General features: G+C 47.3%; 2 protein-coding genes and 1 pseudogene across 2 annotated transcripts; 2 read left to right on the top strand and 1 right to left on the bottom strand.

Moving 5' to 3' along the window:
- The first annotated feature begins 5514 nt into the window (after positions 1-5514).
- LOC136512852 (1,4-dihydroxy-2-naphthoyl-CoA thioesterase 1-like) lies at positions 5515-7116 on the top strand. The gene is made up of 2 exons (XM_066506863.1): positions 5515-5969; positions 6728-7116. The coding sequence occupies exons 1-2, from the start codon at positions 5613-5615 to the stop codon at positions 6881-6883; spliced, it is 513 nt and encodes a 170-aa protein (XP_066362960.1). The 5' UTR covers positions 5515-5612; the 3' UTR covers positions 6884-7116.
- Positions 7117-8603: 1487 nt separating this feature from the next.
- On the top strand, positions 8604-10802 carry LOC136512853 (1,4-dihydroxy-2-naphthoyl-CoA thioesterase 1-like). Its single transcript, XM_066506864.1, has 4 exons — positions 8604-8801; positions 8924-9115; positions 10075-10268; positions 10408-10802. The coding sequence occupies exons 1-3, from the start codon at positions 8640-8642 to the stop codon at positions 10228-10230; spliced, it is 510 nt and encodes a 169-aa protein (XP_066362961.1). The 5' UTR covers positions 8604-8639; the 3' UTR covers positions 10231-10268; positions 10408-10802.
- Positions 9130-12659, bottom strand: LOC136512851 (uncharacterized; annotated as a pseudogene).
- Positions 12660-18008: the final 5349 nt, after the last annotated feature.

Genomic DNA, 18008 nt, shown 5'->3' with positions numbered 1-18008 from the left:
CTCTTCACCGCCGGTGTGCCTTCATATATTTCCTCCAATCTCTTCCACACCTCATTTGCTCTTTCACAATCCTTGATTTGCTCAAACACCTTGGAATCAATGGCATTGTATATGGTGTTGAGAGCCATTGTATTGCATTGCTTGTTGATCTTATCTTGGTTGGTGGGATCATCGGGATCAATGATAGCATAGTCATTCTCGGTCACTTCCCATACTTGATCATTGATTGAATCAAGATACATCTTCATCTTTCTCTTCCAATAATCATAGCATGTGCCATCAAAGAACGGTGGTTTGCCCCCCACATGGTTGAACACACCTTGAGCCATAATTTAACACCGAGGTTGTTAAGCCTTTAATCAAATGGTGACCACGGCTTTGATACCACTTGAAAGGTTCTAATATGGCTAGAGGGGGGGTGAATAGCCTATTTAAAATTCTACAAATCAACTAGAGCAATTTGATTAGTAAGACAAATAGTGAAATGCAAACTTGCTCTAGCTCTACGAGGGTTGCAAGCCATCTATCCAACAATTCTAGTTGCAATGATTACTAGACACACAACTTGCTATGATACTACTCACTAAGAGCTCTCAATCTTGCTACACTAAAGAGCTCCACTAGATGAACTTAAATAATAAAGCAAGCTCTCAATTCTAATTACACTAAAGAGCTTGTCACACTTAGTTTGCAAGAATATAAAAGAGTGAGTAGAGTGATTATACCACCATATAGAGGGATAAACCAATCACAAGATGAATATGAAATCAATCATTGAGAGAATACCAAATGGCAAGAGACAATTGATTTTCTCTCGAGGTTCACGTGCTTGCCAACACGCTATGTCCCCGTTGTGTCGACCAACACTTGGTGGTTCGGCGGCTAAGAGGTGTTGCACAAACCTCGTCCACATGATTGAACACCGCAAGAACCTACCCACAAGTGAGGTAACTCAATGACACGAGCAATCCACTAGAATTACCTTTGGTGCTCCGCCGAGGAAAGTACAAATCCCCTCACAATCACCGGAGATGGCCACGAACAATCACCAACTCATGCCAATCCTCCACCGCTACACCAAGCTGTCTAGGTGGTGGCAACCACCAAGAGCAACAAGCAAAATCCATAGCAAAACACGAATACCAAGTGCCTATAGATGCAATCACTCAAGCAATGCACTTGGATTCTCTCCCAATCTCACAATGATGATGGATCAATGATGGAGATGAGTGGGAGGGCTTTGGTTAAGCTCACAAGGTTGCTATGTTAATGCAAATGGCCAAGTACGTGAGCTTGAGCTGACCATGAGGCTTAAATAGAAGCCCCCAATGAAATAGAGCCGTTGGGCTCCTCACTGCACTGAACACGGGCCGACCGGATGCTCCGGTCATATTGACTGGATGCTGGACCTCAGCGTCTGGTCGTGCAATGTGCGCCACATGTCATCGGCTTCAAATGCCGATCATCTGATTTCAACGGTCAAGTGATGACCAGACGCGTCAGTTAGAAAGTGACCGGATGTTGGATCTCATCGTCCGGTCGTTTCCAGTAAGGTTCCAAACGCAACATTTCACGACCGGACGCGTCCGATCATGCCTGACCGGACTCACCCTACGTTCGGTCACACAATGTCTCCTCTATGCACCTCACGTCAGCGTACATCAGCACTGACCGGACGCACCCTGCCAGCGTCCAGTCACAAAGCGACTCAGCGTCCAGTCATTTGACCGACGCCAGCATCTTCGCTGTTACACCTAACCAGACGCGTCGGTCCAACCGAGGCCAGCGTCCAGTCACTTCTAGTGGCCTCTGTCTTTTCTGTCTAGGGCGCTAGTGGCACCATCGAACTGTCCGCACTCTATGGGCGGACACTCTGCCGGTGGAGTTTCTTACCCTTGCACCCAAACTTCACCACCCTTGATCAAATGTGCCAACCACCAAGTGTATCACCTTGTACACATGTGTTAGCTTATTTTCACAATCATTTTCAAGGGTGTTAGCACTCCACTAGATCCTAAATGCATATGCAATGAGTTAGAGCATCTAGTGACACTCTGATAACTGCATTTCGATACGAGTTCCACCCCTCTTAATAGTATGGCTATCAATCCTAAATGTGATCACACTCGCTAAGTGTCTCGATCACTAAAACAAAATGGCTCCTATAATTTTACCTTTGCCTTGAGCCTTTTGTTTTTCTCTTTCTTCTTTTCCAAGTTTAAGCATTTGATCATCACCATGCCATCACCATTATCATGATCTCCGCCATTGCTTCATCACTTGGAGTAGTGCTACCTATCTCATAATCACTTTGATAAACTATGTTAGCACTTAGGGTTTCATCAATTAACCAAAACCAAACTAGAGCTTTCACCCTGGCGTCGGCCACCTCTCCATCTACGGCACTGAGCGCGGTCTCGGTCACCGAAAGGCACTCCTTCAGTCATTCCACCTCCCGACATCCCTCCTGAAGGGCTCGTCCGGCCACGGCCAATTCCTCCCTCATGGTGTGGATGTCGTGCTCGCCTTCTTCGGGCTCCTAATCGCCGAAAGAGGAAGGCGAGCCTGGCGGCGACGCGTCCCGCGTCAATAGGGGGCGAGATGGCAACAGGGCCTCCTGAACGACGGCCGGCCAAGGCATCAAGCGCGTCGACGAGAAACCACTGCACTAAGAGACGCCTCAGACTCCTCCCTATGAAGTCAACAACAGATCTATCCTCACTTGAACCCCTTCAAGCCTAGGTGGAAGGCCCTAGCGGAGGGGGGCATGCCCCTCTCGGTAGGCTCCTCCTCTGGTAAATCCCATGAATGCTTCTCTTTGGCCATGGAAGGAAGGCAAGATCTAACAATGGTAGGAGACGCGATGCGCAAAGGAAGGTGGGTGTGCAAAGGCTACTGTGCAAATGTACAAACTCCCCTTCTCTCTTCCTCTATTTTATAGGTAGGGGATGCACACGGTCGATGGAAATCTTAGTAGTGTCCATGGGTGAAAGCAGGAGTTAAGGCCTGGCTACGCCCCCATGATCTCCGAGAGGCACAGCTTCCGAGATAAACACGTGGGGAGACGAGCCACCGAAATCGATGCCTCAGCTTCATCGAGAAGGATCCCATTCGTGTTACCACAGAGGCTATGGGGCCGAATGGTCCAAACCTCGATGCACTGTCACCTGAACCAGTGCAGGCGAGTGATCTGACACTCAAATCATGTACTCGGCCCAGCTCACCCTCACAGCAGGTGTAAGCGGTAGTGATTTGTTCACTATCGACCCTACCCCAACTAGAGTCAGGGGGTATTCAGGAGGGTTGCCAGTCTGACTCTAAAACCTCTAACACTCGGTGTCACGTAAATCTCCTAAGACCCGGATGAGCTCAAAGTACCTTATTTCAGTGGATGTGTGCCCCTTTGTGGAAAATCGAAAAACGGGTTGGCCTGTTGTTGTAACCAAAGTACGAGCTCCTAGAATCTAGAAAAGAGTTTTATAACATGACCCCGCTGATCAGGCTTTGTCCTGCCACTTCCTTTTAGTGATAGCGAACGTTCACTCGTTCTACCCGTTACCAACTCAAAGTGTAATATGCGCAACTGCCCACAACTGCTCATGCGTTCGTTACTCGCTCACAGTGGTTCCCAACCCAGGAGACTATTATATTGGCCTCAGGGCTCCGAGACAATGTCCTCGCTCTTCCCACTAATGAGGCTCACAAAAATTTGGGTCACATTACTTAACAGGTCTCAAAGAAAATGTGATGCCCTTAGTGTCTGTTAACAAAATGACCTATGTTAGGTCACCTTAAAAATCAATTGGCATAGTGACGCGCGAGTGACGGAGGTGCATCTACCCTATCCTCATTATTGTTCTGCGGCTAGGACTTAATGATGCACAACCACTAATTATATGCCGGAATACGTTGGGAACCAACTTCCCGAGTACAGCGGTGTTTTCACCCAAACATGGCGCCTACGGACATCTTGGAAGCCACGCTTTCGGTTATCGGGTGACACCACCCAAACGTGACGTTGACAACACCCCAAGGGCTACACCTAGAAAACTACGTTTCCCGATATAAAGTGTACCACCCGAGCCAAGCACTTATAGCTGCCAGGGAACTACGTTCCTTGATGTACGGCGTACTGCCGCCCCACTCAATGCTTGAAGATTCTCAGTACCCGAGAAATGCTCTTAGCACTCGAACGGCAACATAATGGCTCCCCAAACGTTTGGGTATATCTAGTTGCACTGCTCAAAACTTCAGCAACTCGAAGGTGCTCACTGGTACTTATAGTATGCAGAACTTGCAGGGGGAATTGCGACGTCCCAAGGGCTAAGGCTATAAGCTAGCTTATCATTAAGTCCTACGGGGGCTACTGTCAGATATATGGGACAAGGGTACCTGCACCGCCTATATATGTGACCATCGTCAGGCTATCGGCCCAGCAGTCGCCAAGGAGGAGACCCACAAGGGCTGACGTGGTCAACCAATGTGGAGGTCAAGGCAAGCCAAGATGGGTGTATCTAGACGATAGCTAGGATCAATATGTTGTGCATATCGTGTAACAAACTAGGAACTCAATCTCTTAACCCAATCGCCCTCTATGTAACCCTACCTCTCCTGCCTATATAAAGGAGGGTAAGGACCTCGGGCTCAGGATCCACCTTCCACCATTCTAATCTACTACGTAGCTAGGAGCAACGGCCCCTATAATTGAGCATACGAATACAAGAGCAGATGCACCACTAGAGTAGAGTTTAGCGCGATATCGTGCCCCGAACCAGTATAAACACTTGTGTCTATTGTGCTACCATCTGGATCTATCTACGTGATCACGTTGCAAGGCATTGTCGGAGCTAAATAATCCGACAGAAAGCTTATTCATAGGGATGCACATCCCACCTAAATACTTTACCCAAAACATAATAAATCAAAGTAAAATTCAAATCCAAGGCGAACTGATCAAAGATCAGTTGGTTGGGTTACTTGTAGTGAAAACTGCCCATCTAGTTTTAAGTCCTCGAATTGGCATAAGTGCTCGTATTTTTATGAATTTATTCCAGGATTTAACGATGTTATGATTTCAGTGGTAGGCGATGTCCCCGTCGACAGCGATCACTGTATAATTCTAAAAAAATCAAAGCATGCGGGGGCTGTTCAGCTAGTATTAAAGCCGGCTGATAAGCCGACCTTAGCTGATTTATTGTGAGAGAAAAATACTGTAGACTCTAGCTGATAAGCCGACTGATAAGTTCAGTGAATAGGCCCGCGAACTCCCAGTGAAGCTTTATTAGGCTTCTATTCTGTCCAACTAGCCCAGCCTAATAAAAGCCCACAACCCACCTACACTGCACATGCACCGCTCGCCCAACAAGCCCATTGACACCGGGTTTTTTTTTTTTTTTTTTTTTTTTGCGACGACCATTGACACGGATACGTATGCGCAAGGAATGCCTTCAGCCTAGAGATATCTATGCAAATCAGCCAAAGTCCTTGTTCTTGTTTGGTTGGCGGATGCAAGCGCAGACACCCTCTGGCCGTCTCGATCTTCTTCTCAACTACTATACGCCACCCTAGCTACACACGCACGCACCATAGGCAGTTTGAAGACTTTGAGCGCGATGGCCGGCGACAGCGGCAGCAGCAAGACTCCGCCACCAGCGGCTGAGGACGACGAGGTCCCCGTGGCAGCGGACAAGGCGCTACACGCGCTGGGCTTCGAGTTCACGCGCATCGGCGCGCGCGAGGTCGCCGGCCGCCTCCCCGTCACCGACACCTGCTGCCAGCCGTTCGGGGTGCTCAACGGCGGCGTGTCGGCGCTGGTCGCCGAGTCCACGGCCAGCGTCGGCGCGTACATGGCGTCCGGGTACCGGCGGGTGGCCGGCGTGCAGCTGTCCGTCAACCACCTCCGCCCCGCCCGCCTCGGCGACGTCGTCCGCGCGAAGGCCGCCCCCGTCCAGCTCGGCCGCAGCATCCAGGTCTCTTCTCAAGCTCTGTAATCTCTCTCTCTCTCTCTAGGGCTCAATTCAATTTTCATCGTGTATATATCGATCATATCGTGTTGTCGTTTGAACGAATTTTCGGTTCGGAATTAATTCCTGTGAAATTGAACTCCCATGCGTAACTAATTGGTACCAAAATTATTGTATGATTTTTTTTACCCGGATTTCATCACTAAAGATTTAGGGTGGCACGCTTGCATGTACCTTTGTATTTTCTTCTTCTAAGAAGCATCGTGGCAAAGTTTTTGTGGGTCCTTTTGAATTATTTATTGAAGAAAAAAAAGAAGCAACAACTGGGGTAGCGGTACCGACCCTACATCGTTACATGAAAAGCTGAAAACTGTTAACTGAAGGCATGCATGATTTATGGACGGTGGCGGTCAACTGCTTGATGGAACGAAGACCAGGATTATATATATATATATATATATATATATATATATATATATATATATATATATATATATATATATATATATATATATTCAATTCAAATGCATGTTAGCAGCCTAGTAGATGGAAATACGTGCCAGTTTCTAGTTTGACCCGCCATTAGTCAGCATAGGCAAAGGCTATATATACAGTTAATGACTAGTACTAATTTATTTTACTTACTCCTAATTACTTCGCTGGGTACGGTGCAATGCATTCTTTGCTGTTAATAAATCAAGATAAGAAATGTAATGCCCTGATGAGGCTAATAAAAACATAATATACATTCCTTGTTCTGGCAGGTCTGGGAGGTGCAGATATGGCGAGCAGACCCTTCCACAGAGGAGTGCAAAGATCTGGTGTCGACAGCAAGAGTTACCATGTTGATAAAAAACCCATCAAGACCAGAGGAGATGTCGACCCACGAAGCAAGCATCAAGAAATACGCCAAACTCTAGAGAGAAGAGCAACTCAAGATATGCATTATATGTAATAATAAAACTAGGCTGATTCGCACGCTAAGCTGCGCGCGAGTAGGGCCGGGGGGACGAAAAGATTGAACTGCACCAAACAATGGTCGAAGCCCGGAGGAGCAAAGAAAAAGGAAAATAAAATAAATAGAAAAAAGAACAGCGGCCCAAGGCCGGAGGAGCAAAAAAGAAAAAGAAAAAAAAACGAAAAAGAGGAAAAAATGAACAGTTGCAGAAGGGCTGAGGAGTCAGGTATATATATATATATATATATATATTAGTTAGTTAGTCAGTCAGTTAGTTAGTTATGCCTCCCCAGTTATCATGAAGGTCGGGGACGGCTGCTACGGGGAGTTTAGTGTTCAATATAATGTGCAATTTGTAACTTGCACTACTCTATCATTTCTTCAGCCTTGGTAGGTGTGCCAAGGTCATAATACAAACGGTAATTAATGCTCCTTATAGGGCATCCGTCCGTCCAAATGGGACCGACCCCGCCCTCACCTACGTCGCCCTTGCCTGTGTTGCCCGCTCGCTCTACGCTTTGCGTGCCCCTGCTCGCGAGATGGACCCTGCCCCCGCTCACGCTGCGCGCCCCTACCCGGACTCGTGCCTCCCGTCGCGGCCGTGCTCCATCAACCTGTCGTGGCCCCCGCCGAGGTCCGTGCCGCTGACGAGCTCCACACCAGTGATCTGCGCGCCACTCCGTGGCATTGAGCTCCACGTTAGTGTCGAGCTCCGCATCGACGAGCCTCCATTTTCGTCCATACAGCAAGTAGATATTGCGCTTGGAAGCGCATGTTGCAAGCCTATGTTTTAAATGTTTCAGATATTTCATAGGTATGTTGCAGTTGTTTCATATGGATGTTGCAAAAGTAGATCGACATGTTGTATATGTTGCAATGGTTGTACACGTATGTTGTAAGCTTCTATTTCTAATGTTTCATATGTTTTTTCATACGTATGTTGCAAGTGTGTTTATTTTGGATGTTGTATATGTTTCACACATATGTTGCGACTGTGTTTATCTAGATATTGCGTATGTTTTACAATGGTTTTCTGGTGTTTTTGCAAATGTTTTCAGATGTATGTTTTAAATGTTTCATCTGTCTTCAGACGTATGTTGCAAGTGTTGTATCTGGATGTTTCAAAAGTAGATCGGGTGTTGCATCTCCCTCCTCACCTTCTGCTGCCTTGCATTCTTCTCAGGCTGCGGAGGGGGTGCGGCAGGGGCCGGTAGAGGGGCCCGCCAGGGGATGGCAGCAGACGCGAGCGCGCGCTCTCCCCTTCAATTACGCAGGCAGGAATAGGCTTCCGTTGGACTTCGGTGGTTAGGGATACCGCTTCCGTCGGCAACCCAAGCCCACATACGTGTCGAGTCACGGTGGTCCGGTGGGAGCTGCTTTTGGACGCGCTGCGGGGGGCTGGACGCTGGTCGAGTCACGAAATCTGGGCCCATAAAAGTTGAGCTAAATGGGGAAAATGGAGGCCACCCGTCAGCGCCTATTCCATCTTGATCACCCGTTAGCCAGCGGCCGAGGGCCCAACGGCCCGGCCTAACTAAAAGAGAGGGGGGCAACGCACAAAGCAGAATTATACTAGAGCCCGCCAGGCCCACATACGTTTCGGTCCGTTGGGCTGGTTGGCTGGCTGAGTCTTTAATTACACACGCGTCTGTCGGTCTGTACCACGCCAGCTTTTTCATTCCTCCACACAGGAACAAGGACAGAGGCAAGAGTCGGCGATGGGCGGCGGCGCGGGCGATCCTCCTGTTCATCCGGCGGCGGCGGCGGCGGCGGCGGCCTTCCGTGTGGACCGGGCGCTGCAGGCGCTGGGCTTCGAGTTCACCCGCGTCACCGCCGAGGAGGTGGTCGGCCGCCTCCCCGTCACCGAGACCTGCTGCCAGGTAGTAGGAATAGGATCGTCCGCGCGCGCCGCCGCCATCGCCTCTATTTTTTTGTTTTCGTCTCATCCCTAATTAATTCCCTATCGCGCGTGATGGATGACGGAGGTGATCGATGGATGCAGCCGTTCGACTGGCTCAACGGCGGCGTGTCGGCGCTGATGGCGGAGGCGACGGCCAGCATCGGCTGCTACGTCGCGTCGGGGTACCGGAGGCTCGCCGGGGTGCAGCTCTCCATCAACCACGTCGGCCCCGCGCGCCTCGGCGACCTCGTCCAGGCGCGGGCCACGCCAATCCAGCTCGGCCGCAGAATCCAGGTACGCACTCTGACGACTCTACCCCATCTGAAAAGCAAGCAACGCCTTGCAGTGGGATCATCAAAGCAACAGCCCAGCGTCTACCGTACTACCTGCCAGCGGTAGCAAAGGTCGAAACGACGACGTCCTCACCACGGCGCTTGCTTGGTCTAGAGTGTTGGAAACAAATGCTCGTCTCGGCTGCAGGCAGTCGTCGGAACTGCCGCCGCCATCTCTGACGAGTATGGGATGGGTACCTACAATCTCATCCCCTTGACTTGGGTGTCAACCGGCCAATCATACATTCATCATGACGAACAAGCTGTTGACACTAACTCTGATGTGGCGATTGCCAGAGTGAAACTGAACTTGTTTACACAAATCCTCCTTTGGACCTAACGCAGTACAAGGGGTTTAGCAATCTGTACATACATTGTTTTCACGAACTAGCTGCTACAGCTAGTAACGTGCACACAAGGTACAACATCCATTTAAATAGACTTACATGTAACTGGTTCACGACGACTCTTCAACTTAGCATCTTAAACCATGTAGTTGCAACCCTAGTGGCGGAATTCAACATACTTCACTCACTGATCATGATCATGCACAATTCCGTTTCGGCACCTCAGGATTTGATGATGGCTATATCAGTCGCATACTCACTCGCGTGACTTTTTTTAGCCCACAACCTTCACAGATATTAGCAGAAAAAATCACAATGAGCACAAATAACATATATACCAACTCATCGCTTCTGTGGGAGCAGGTGTGTACATTTTATCTTCAGCATGTGTTTTGTATGCAATGCTACTAGCTAGTTTACTACCAACAACCCAGTGTGTGTGTGTGTGTGGGTTTCCACCTGTTCTGTGATTGCCTTCTCTTCGAGCATATATTCCTCAGTTATTTGTGCAACTTATTTCTATCTTAATGAATCTCAAAATTTGAGTTTAAAAAAATTCTTCATTCTGGAAAAGGTTTGGGAGGTCCAGATATGGCAGATTGATCCTTCCACGTCAGAGCGCAAAGATCTGGTGTCAACAGCAAGGGTTACCCTGTTAGCCAATCTATCAACACCAGATAAGATGAAGAGCTTTGAACAAGGCCTCAAGAAATTCTCATCCAAGTTGTAGAGCTATTGAAGGCATGTCACTTACATTATCACATACAGGTACGGACTAAACATATCTCCTAACCAATAAAGCCAGTCCTTTGTCGATTTTCGGTTCACACAAGATGCACTTTGTTACTTACATAGTTACATCACAGCAGCACACTTATGATGTTTCTATGTTTATGCAAATGTGCAGGGTTGCAGTGGGAAGCGTCGTCTATTATTTCATCCAGAACTCTAGGAGGAAGGAGAGCTGAGTGACTGACCTGTCATTGGCAGATTACCGAGAACTTGAGGTTGCTTTAGAATTAGCATTCTTCCCAAATCTACTTATTGCAAGCCTCTTCCTGTGTTGGAGCAGAATGCGAAACATTTTAAACACCGTTATGCGGTCGTTAAAACTATGGATCTAGCATTTGCAATGTGTTACCTAAGGTTCTTTAACTGGCTAGTTAAATCATTGATCTCCATGAAGGAGAGCTTTAGTGAAGATGGAGTTCCAGGCACCTCTTCTGCAAAATACTTTTGCCAATTTATTTGCTGCAGTTTCCATCTTCTGCAGCGCCTGTTAAGAACAAGGAGATTGCTTCACAAAATATACTGTCTAGTTTATGGATTGGACATCATTTATTCAGATGATTTACTCACTCTGGTTGCTGAAAATGATAAGATGGTCAGTGACAGAAAGAAGCTCATCAGCTGAAATTAGGATCAAGAAGTTAATTGCAAGGTGTGCAAGAATTAGGATGAAATTTGATTGCAGATAATGATGAATGCATAGTTCTTAAACAATGTCCACTATTGGATTTGAGTTATGCCCCATGCACCTGGGGCAGCTACAACCTACAGTTGATTCTGACCAAGCATAATTTTACATTTTTCCCTTTAACTTCGATGGTATAGGCGAAACTTTATGAATCAATATTTCGTCAGGCTAGCCTCCACATTGGTGAACCAAAACTGCTCTATGGACTGCAGAAATGTTTCAGTAAATATATATAAATGCATGGTAGTGTGATTACTTCGTTTCGAACATAACCACATTTCTCTTTCTTCCTTTTTGAAGGCTAGTAATGACATTTCGTGACGAGAGAAAAAGGGTAACAGGTAACCTAAACCTCAATTGCTTGTTTGGTTGGATACAGAAGTTAAATTTGTTGCTCAGACTGCAAGAATAGTAACGAAGTAGGAGCACAATATGGTAGTGTTGATTGGCAGTTCCACTATCAAATTGAATTCCTTCTAAACACATGCTTGTGAACTTGTCTTTTCTACTGCCAGTTTCAGTGCTTGATCCCCACAAGCACCAGATAGTGCTACTCTTAAGAACCATTTAGATTGACCAATAAGTTAACAACAAGCCGAAGGTATGGTTGTACTGATCGTCTGATACACATATTATGTCATTAAATAAATTATTTTCAAACTTATGTTCATTGATGTAAAGACAGCCACTTCCTCACAGAAGCCAATGCAAAAGCGTGCAGAGATTCCACTCACTGCTCTGTATCTTGGACAAAACTGAAATTTACAATGGCTTGACATGTTCTCTATCATCTTTGCTACTACTTGTCCAGGCGACATTCCAATGTGTTGTATGGTTACCCTAAGTTTAATAATACATCAAACTGAAATCAAATCTGTTTCCAAGGTTTCGCATGCATTTCTATCTGTCCTGGTAAAAAATTTGTCATCTTGGGGGTGCACAGGTCAATGACAATGGCCAATATTGATATTTACTAGTCGGTTGTTCCTAAGACCCATCTCAAACTGAATCCAATACTATGAAACAACCCGCTCCTATATCTATTCAGCCCGCTCCCAGAAACTTCCAAGTCGAAGGCAACAGGTAACGAGAGGCATGATACCACAGTGAGAACGACAAGGAGCAAGGCGAGCCCCGTCTCCGCGTCCCTCCGGATGGCGCCAACGGCGGCGAGCGGGTTGGAAGGAGGCGACTCCGCCGCCACGAGTCGCGGCAGCGGCTGCGGATGCGGGCCGTAACGCGCGCTGGCGCCACGTGCTAGGTCGCAGGAGGGCCTCGAAGCTCGCGCGGGCTTGCTGAGGACCAGACGGCGGCGGCGAGGGCGCCACGGCGGCAGCAGCTGCGCCGCCGGCGAAGAGCGGAGAGCCGGTGGAGAGCTCATCGGAGGGCCTCAGTCCATCTCCAAAGATCCGTTGGATGGAATGGATAAGCGAGGGATGGGCCGTCGCAAATGGGTCTTTGCGCGTCGTGGGCTGGGCGAAGAATTGAATGGAGCAAAGTCCGTTCGATAGCGTGTGGGCTTAAGTTGGAGGTTTTCGGAAATTTTTTTATTTCTGTATTTTATTAATTCGTTTTCTGCAAAAAAAAATAAGCATCCCAGGAAAAAATATGCAGAAGTATACCCCTATGTCTATTCGATATGAGTATTTAAATTTAGCAAAGTATGATTTTAGACGAAGATAAAAAAAAAGTACATCAGAGTTATAGAGCTCGATGAGATATATAAGTTTGTGTTCATAATATTTTGGTTTGAGTGCATCTTGCTGCCGTACATCCATAGAAAGAAAATTCTAAGGGAAGTGTTGCAGTATTTTTCCACATAGATGCCACTCATCTTGCCCTCTTTGCGGCTACAACTTGTGTGCAGGTAAAAAATAGGAACAAAACTAAATTCTAGACTTCCTCTTGACTAGGGTTGGCAATGGGGTAGAGTCGAGTTAGGTACCCAAGGATATTTTGGACCCTTTGGGGGTGGGGGTGGGTTCGATTCCCCCTCTCCCTGGATTTGCGGGTTTGTGAACCCGAAACAGATTAAGGGCATGGCAGATTTTAAATTTCCCCCATGGATCCCCAGAGTGAGTAAGATAAGCCCATAACAAAACCTAGCCCAATATGTTCATTGATGTAAAGACAGCCATTTCCTCACAGAAGCCAATGTGAAAGCATGCAGGGATTCCAATCATCACTCTTATCCCGAATAAAATTAAAATTTAGGATGGAGGCATGTTCTCTGTCATCTTTGCTACTACTTGATACTTGTCCAGGCGATATTCCAATGCGTTGTATGGTTACCCTAAGTTTAATAATACATCAAACTGAAATCAAATCTATTTCCAAGGTTTCGCATGCAGTTCTATCTACCCTGGACGAAAATTTGTCATCTCGAGGAGTACGGAGTACAGGTCAATGACAATCGACAAATTGGTTGTTCCTAAATCCTAATTCGTGCAGCCATCTTCCTAATTTGCAAATTCTAGCATGTCATGATCTCTGCTATTGCCAATATTGATATTTACTGGTCGGCTGTTCCCGATACCCATCTCAAACTGAATCCTACTCAGCCACAATCCAATACTATCTGTTAGAGTGTACCTATTCTTAGTGCTATAGTTAGGCTAGTATACCTGGTCTTAGTGCTATAGATAGGTTAGGTTGCTCTCAGCCATTTATCCTAGCATATACGCATACAGGCACTCTATATGTACCAAGGATCTCAATGCAATACAGGCATTCATACCAGTGTTCTGATACCATGAAAGAATGTGAACAATAGTATGAATGCCTATGTTGTATTGGGATCGCGTCGGAGCCTACTCGCCGATGCATCCAGTCCCGCAATGCTTCTTCTTCGCCAAGCACAACCACGCCATCAGCGTCGCCATCTCGTCCCCACCTACTTCGTCTACTCCGACAACCTCGTGCTGCGCCTTCTACCCCACTGCTCCACGCGCCGCAAACATCGTCGAGACCTTCTCTACTGGTCCCTCAGACGATGATGTATGGTTGGGGCCCTCTACCTTGTATGTCCGGTATTGGCAACACCGGTGCGTGCGTTCGTCCCCGACGCATTGCTAGGTCTGGCAAACCCAGCCACGTCTCGGCTCAGGCGGCTTGACTGCATCGACTTTGGCATCGACCCTCCCGTTCCCACCCCATCTGCCTCGATTGCATCGTCGTCTTTCTTCTACGTCCACGATGCCCTTGACTGCGTCGACTTTGGCATCGCTTTCTCCCACGACGACTACCTCGACGCGTCTCCGTCATCATCCTGGCGCACCTTGTGCGCCTGCAGCTCCATCGACACGGTAACCCGACCACAATTACATCGACCTCGGCTACCTCTAGCATGGCTTCTTCAAACACGGCAACTGCACCCTTTAGCTCGGCTACCTCGACATCAGCACAAAGGGCTATTATTTGCGAGAGTCCTCATCAGTTTTCTCTCCAGTCCCAGCGTCTGCACTACGCCAAATTGTGACTACAGGGGGATATTCGTTGAGTTCTTCTCTAGTCTCATCGTCTGCGGGCGGTGCTCCCGCTGTGACTATGGGAATGTTAGAGTGTACATATTCTTTGTGCTATAGTTAGGCTAGTGTACCTAGTCTTAGTGCTATAGATAGGTTAGGTTGCTCACAATCATTCATCCTATCATGTAATGATGCAGGCACGTCGTAGCGACCGAGAATCCCAGTGCAATACAACATTCGTGCCGGTGTTCGCATTCTTCCACTATCAAACAACCCGCTCCCGGAAACTTCCTAGTCGAAGGCAAATCCAAAGGCAACAGGTAAGGAGAGGCATGATGCCAGACCGAGAACGACGAGGAGCAAGGCGAGCCCCGTCTCCGAGTCCCTCCGGATGGCGCCAACGGCGGCAAGCGAGGTGGAAGGAGGCGACTCCACTGCCACGAGTCGCGGCAGCGGTTGCGGATGCGGGCCGTAGCGCGCGCTGGCGCCACGTGCTAGATCGCAGGAGGGCCTCGAACATCGCGCGGGCCTACTGAGGACGAGCCGGCGGCGGCGAGGGCGCGACGGCGGCAGCAGCTGCGCCGCCGGCGAAGAGCGGAGAGCCGGTGGAGAGCTCATCGGAGTCGGAGGGCCTCAGTCCGTCACTCCGTCTCTATCCGTTGGATTGGATGGAATGGATGAGAGTGGGATGGGCCGTTGCAAATGGGTCTTTGCGCGTCATGGGCTGGGCCGTTGCGAAGAATTGGATGGAGCAAGTCCGTTTGATAGCATGTGGGCTGCTGGGTTATAAAAGTTGGTGGTTTTCGAAAAAAAATATTTCTGTATTTTTATTAATTTGTTTTCTACAAAAAAATAAGTGTCCCATGTATCCTTTGCGTCTGTGTCCATATGTGTACGCGTATCTGTATGTTTCCCTTACTTGGTAATATATGCAGCGCGTATTTAATAAAAAAAAAGCGTCCCAGAAAAAAATCAGAAGTATACTCCTACATCTATTCGAGACGGGTATTTAAATTTATCTAAGTATGAATTTAGATGAAGATAAAAAGTACATCAGAGTTATAGAGCTCGATCAAATATATAAGTTTGTAGTTCACAATATTTTGGTTCGAGCGCATCTTGCTGCTGTAAATAGATAGAAAGGAAATTCCAAGGGAAGTGTTGCGGTATTTTCACCATAGATGCTACGGATCTTGCCCTCTTTGCGGCTGCAACTCGTGTGCATGTAAAAAAATGGGAACAAAGCTAAATTTTAGACTTCCTCTTGACTAGGGATGTCAACGGGATAGAGTCGAGTTAGGTACCCAAGGATTGTGTACCCTTCCGGGGTGGTAGGTGGGTTTGATTCCCCCTCTCCCAGATTTGCAGGTTTGTGGGCCCGAAACAGATTGAGGCAGGGCAAATTTCAAATTTCCATATGGATCCCGAAGTGAGTAAGATAAGCCCACCACTCGACCTAGCCCAAATAATAACCCATCTAAAAGAGCCCTAATTCACCAAGCTCTCACCCCTCAACCTGAACTCCTCGTGTCTCCTTTGCTCATCATCCACTACCCATCAATCTCCCGCCGCAACTGCAAGGGGCCAACACCCAATGGCATCGAGTCGTCTATGCATCCTACAAGGCACAAGTGCAGTTAGAGGCGCAACCCGCAGGTGGCGATTGTTGGTGCATCCCATAGGCTAGTCTCAAAATGCGACTTAATTATGAGCATATGGACTTCTTTTGACACGCGGTCTTGTTGTCTTTCCTTCCTACTGCAAAATTAGGATAACCTTGCGGTCTAATGGATTTGTATTTTGGATTTGTGGTGGACTTTTTAACTTTGGCAGAGGTGTCCGTGGTTAGGCCATTATCACCATCTGGATTATATGGATTGAAAGGAACCATCGGACTTTCAAAAACCTCTCTAGAGAGCCTCAACAAATGATTGATGGAGTATGCATGGGACACTACTAGAGTATGGTGCCCAGTGGGTGCAAAGCACCTCAGTTCATTGTTAGTGCTCATACATGGCGAATTGGCGAGTACCTTATCACTGGAGGCTTGCATCTTGCTCTTGTAAAACTCTAACTCCTCTTATTAACATTTGTCAAAACATTCCGGGTCTTTCAAGAAATTTTGCTCGATCAGTGTGAAGAGGTCAAGAGATATGATCCATGTCGCATGTCGGCAATAGCAATCGAGGCAAATGTTGTACACAGGGTCGCGAATGAATAATGAAGTCAACTTGAGTTCCAATCAGTCCTCCGTTGAGCTAGTCGTGGTTGTATAGCGATGTTCAATGGTGTGTTCATCATGATAATGAATTGAGTGTAACGCAATTATTCAGATTTCTTATAGTGGAATTTTCTAACTTAACGTGTGGGTGCTCATATTTTCTGAATTTATTTAGAATTTAAAGACGTCTTTTTTTCAACGATAGACAATATATCCCTCGATAGCGAGACGATATAGACGTGTTCTCAATTCTCATCTTCGAGAGTCTAGCTTTTCTGGATGTCCTCGTAGGATAGATGAGCCTAGCTATTTTTTTTTATGTCCTCGTAGGAGACGATCATCAGTAGTCAGTCACGACTCACGACGTCGCGGTCTTATCTTTGAGAGAGGCTAATTCGCGGTCCCATTCATTCGTGTCTTACAGGCAGGTCGACGAGAGCGACGACGATGACTGCACTGGAATATCCGGCCGTTCTGGACGAGATGTGTGTAGTAGTAATAAGGAGGACGCAAATTTTCGTATAATGCTCCTTAGAGGCTGATTTTGACAAAGCTTTTTTTTGCCTCTACCAAAAAAGAAAAAACACCTCAACTAAAAATTATTTACGTAGTACTCCATCCGTCTCACAAATATTTGCACATCTACGATTTGAATTTTTTCCCCAAATTAACGTGCACTTATATGACATCACATCTGCTGCTCCGTACCAGTAGCAGTGCTGCAGCATTCTCCCCGCCACAAGCTTACTAGCGTGTGGGACCAAGGAAAAAGGAAATAACAAAAACTTGTGATAAAAAAAAGGAATAAAAATGACGAAGGCTCCAGCCACTCGTTCCTCTCTTTCACGCGTTCCGCGCCGATGCTCCTTGGTTCTTCGTCGTCTTCGTCTCCACCGCACTTCCGAGCACAAATCCAATCCAGTGCAAAAACTCCTCTCCCCTGCCCCCTCCCCATCCAGATCCAGTGCTCCTACCCCGTGGGCCCTCCCCATCCAGTGCTCCTTCGTCGTGCGTGGATGGCAGCGCAGCCCCGGCCCGTGTGTGGAGTCATGGGCAGGCGGGGCTGCCGGCGTCGAGCTGGCCAAGCTAACAAATAGCAGATAGCAGGTCTGCAGTGGATTGACGACTACGCTGCGGATTACGGATAGCGGGCGTTATAACGGACGCTAAGTTGCAATAGCATAGTCTAATAATCTCATATAATTTAGATATATGTGTATCTTAAAAAATATCTTTCTTACACATTAACAAATCAACTAAATACAAATTAATGATAGACTAATAAACATATAACTTAAAAAGTGTAAATAGATATTTAATTGTATTCGAAGAGTTGATTCTCG

This window comes from Miscanthus floridulus, chromosome 16 (genome assembly GCF_019320115.1).
Source record: "Miscanthus floridulus cultivar M001 chromosome 16, ASM1932011v1, whole genome shotgun sequence".
Taxonomy (NCBI): Eukaryota; Viridiplantae; Streptophyta; class Magnoliopsida; order Poales; family Poaceae; genus Miscanthus; species Miscanthus floridulus.
Note: the sequence above shows the minus strand (reverse complement) of the source record. Positions and strands in the feature narration are given on the sequence as shown.

Excerpts from the sequence above, each read along its gene's own strand:
- LOC136512852 (XM_066506863.1), top strand. The coding sequence starts at position 5,613 with ATGGCCGGCGACAGCGGCAGCAGCAAGACTCCGCCACCAGCGGCTGAG. Across the intron at positions 5,970-6,727 it reads AGCTCGGCCGCAGCATCCAG|GTCTGGGAGGTGCAGATATG; the intron begins GTCTCTTCTCAA and ends TTGTTCTGGCAG.
- LOC136512853 (XM_066506864.1), top strand. The coding sequence starts at position 8,640 with ATGGGCGGCGGCGCGGGCGATCCTCCTGTTCATCCGGCGGCGGCGGCG. Across the intron at positions 8,802-8,923 it reads TCACCGAGACCTGCTGCCAG|CCGTTCGACTGGCTCAACGG; the intron begins GTAGTAGGAATA and ends CGATGGATGCAG. Across the intron at positions 9,116-10,074 it reads AGCTCGGCCGCAGAATCCAG|GTTTGGGAGGTCCAGATATG; the intron begins GTACGCACTCTG and ends ATTCTGGAAAAG.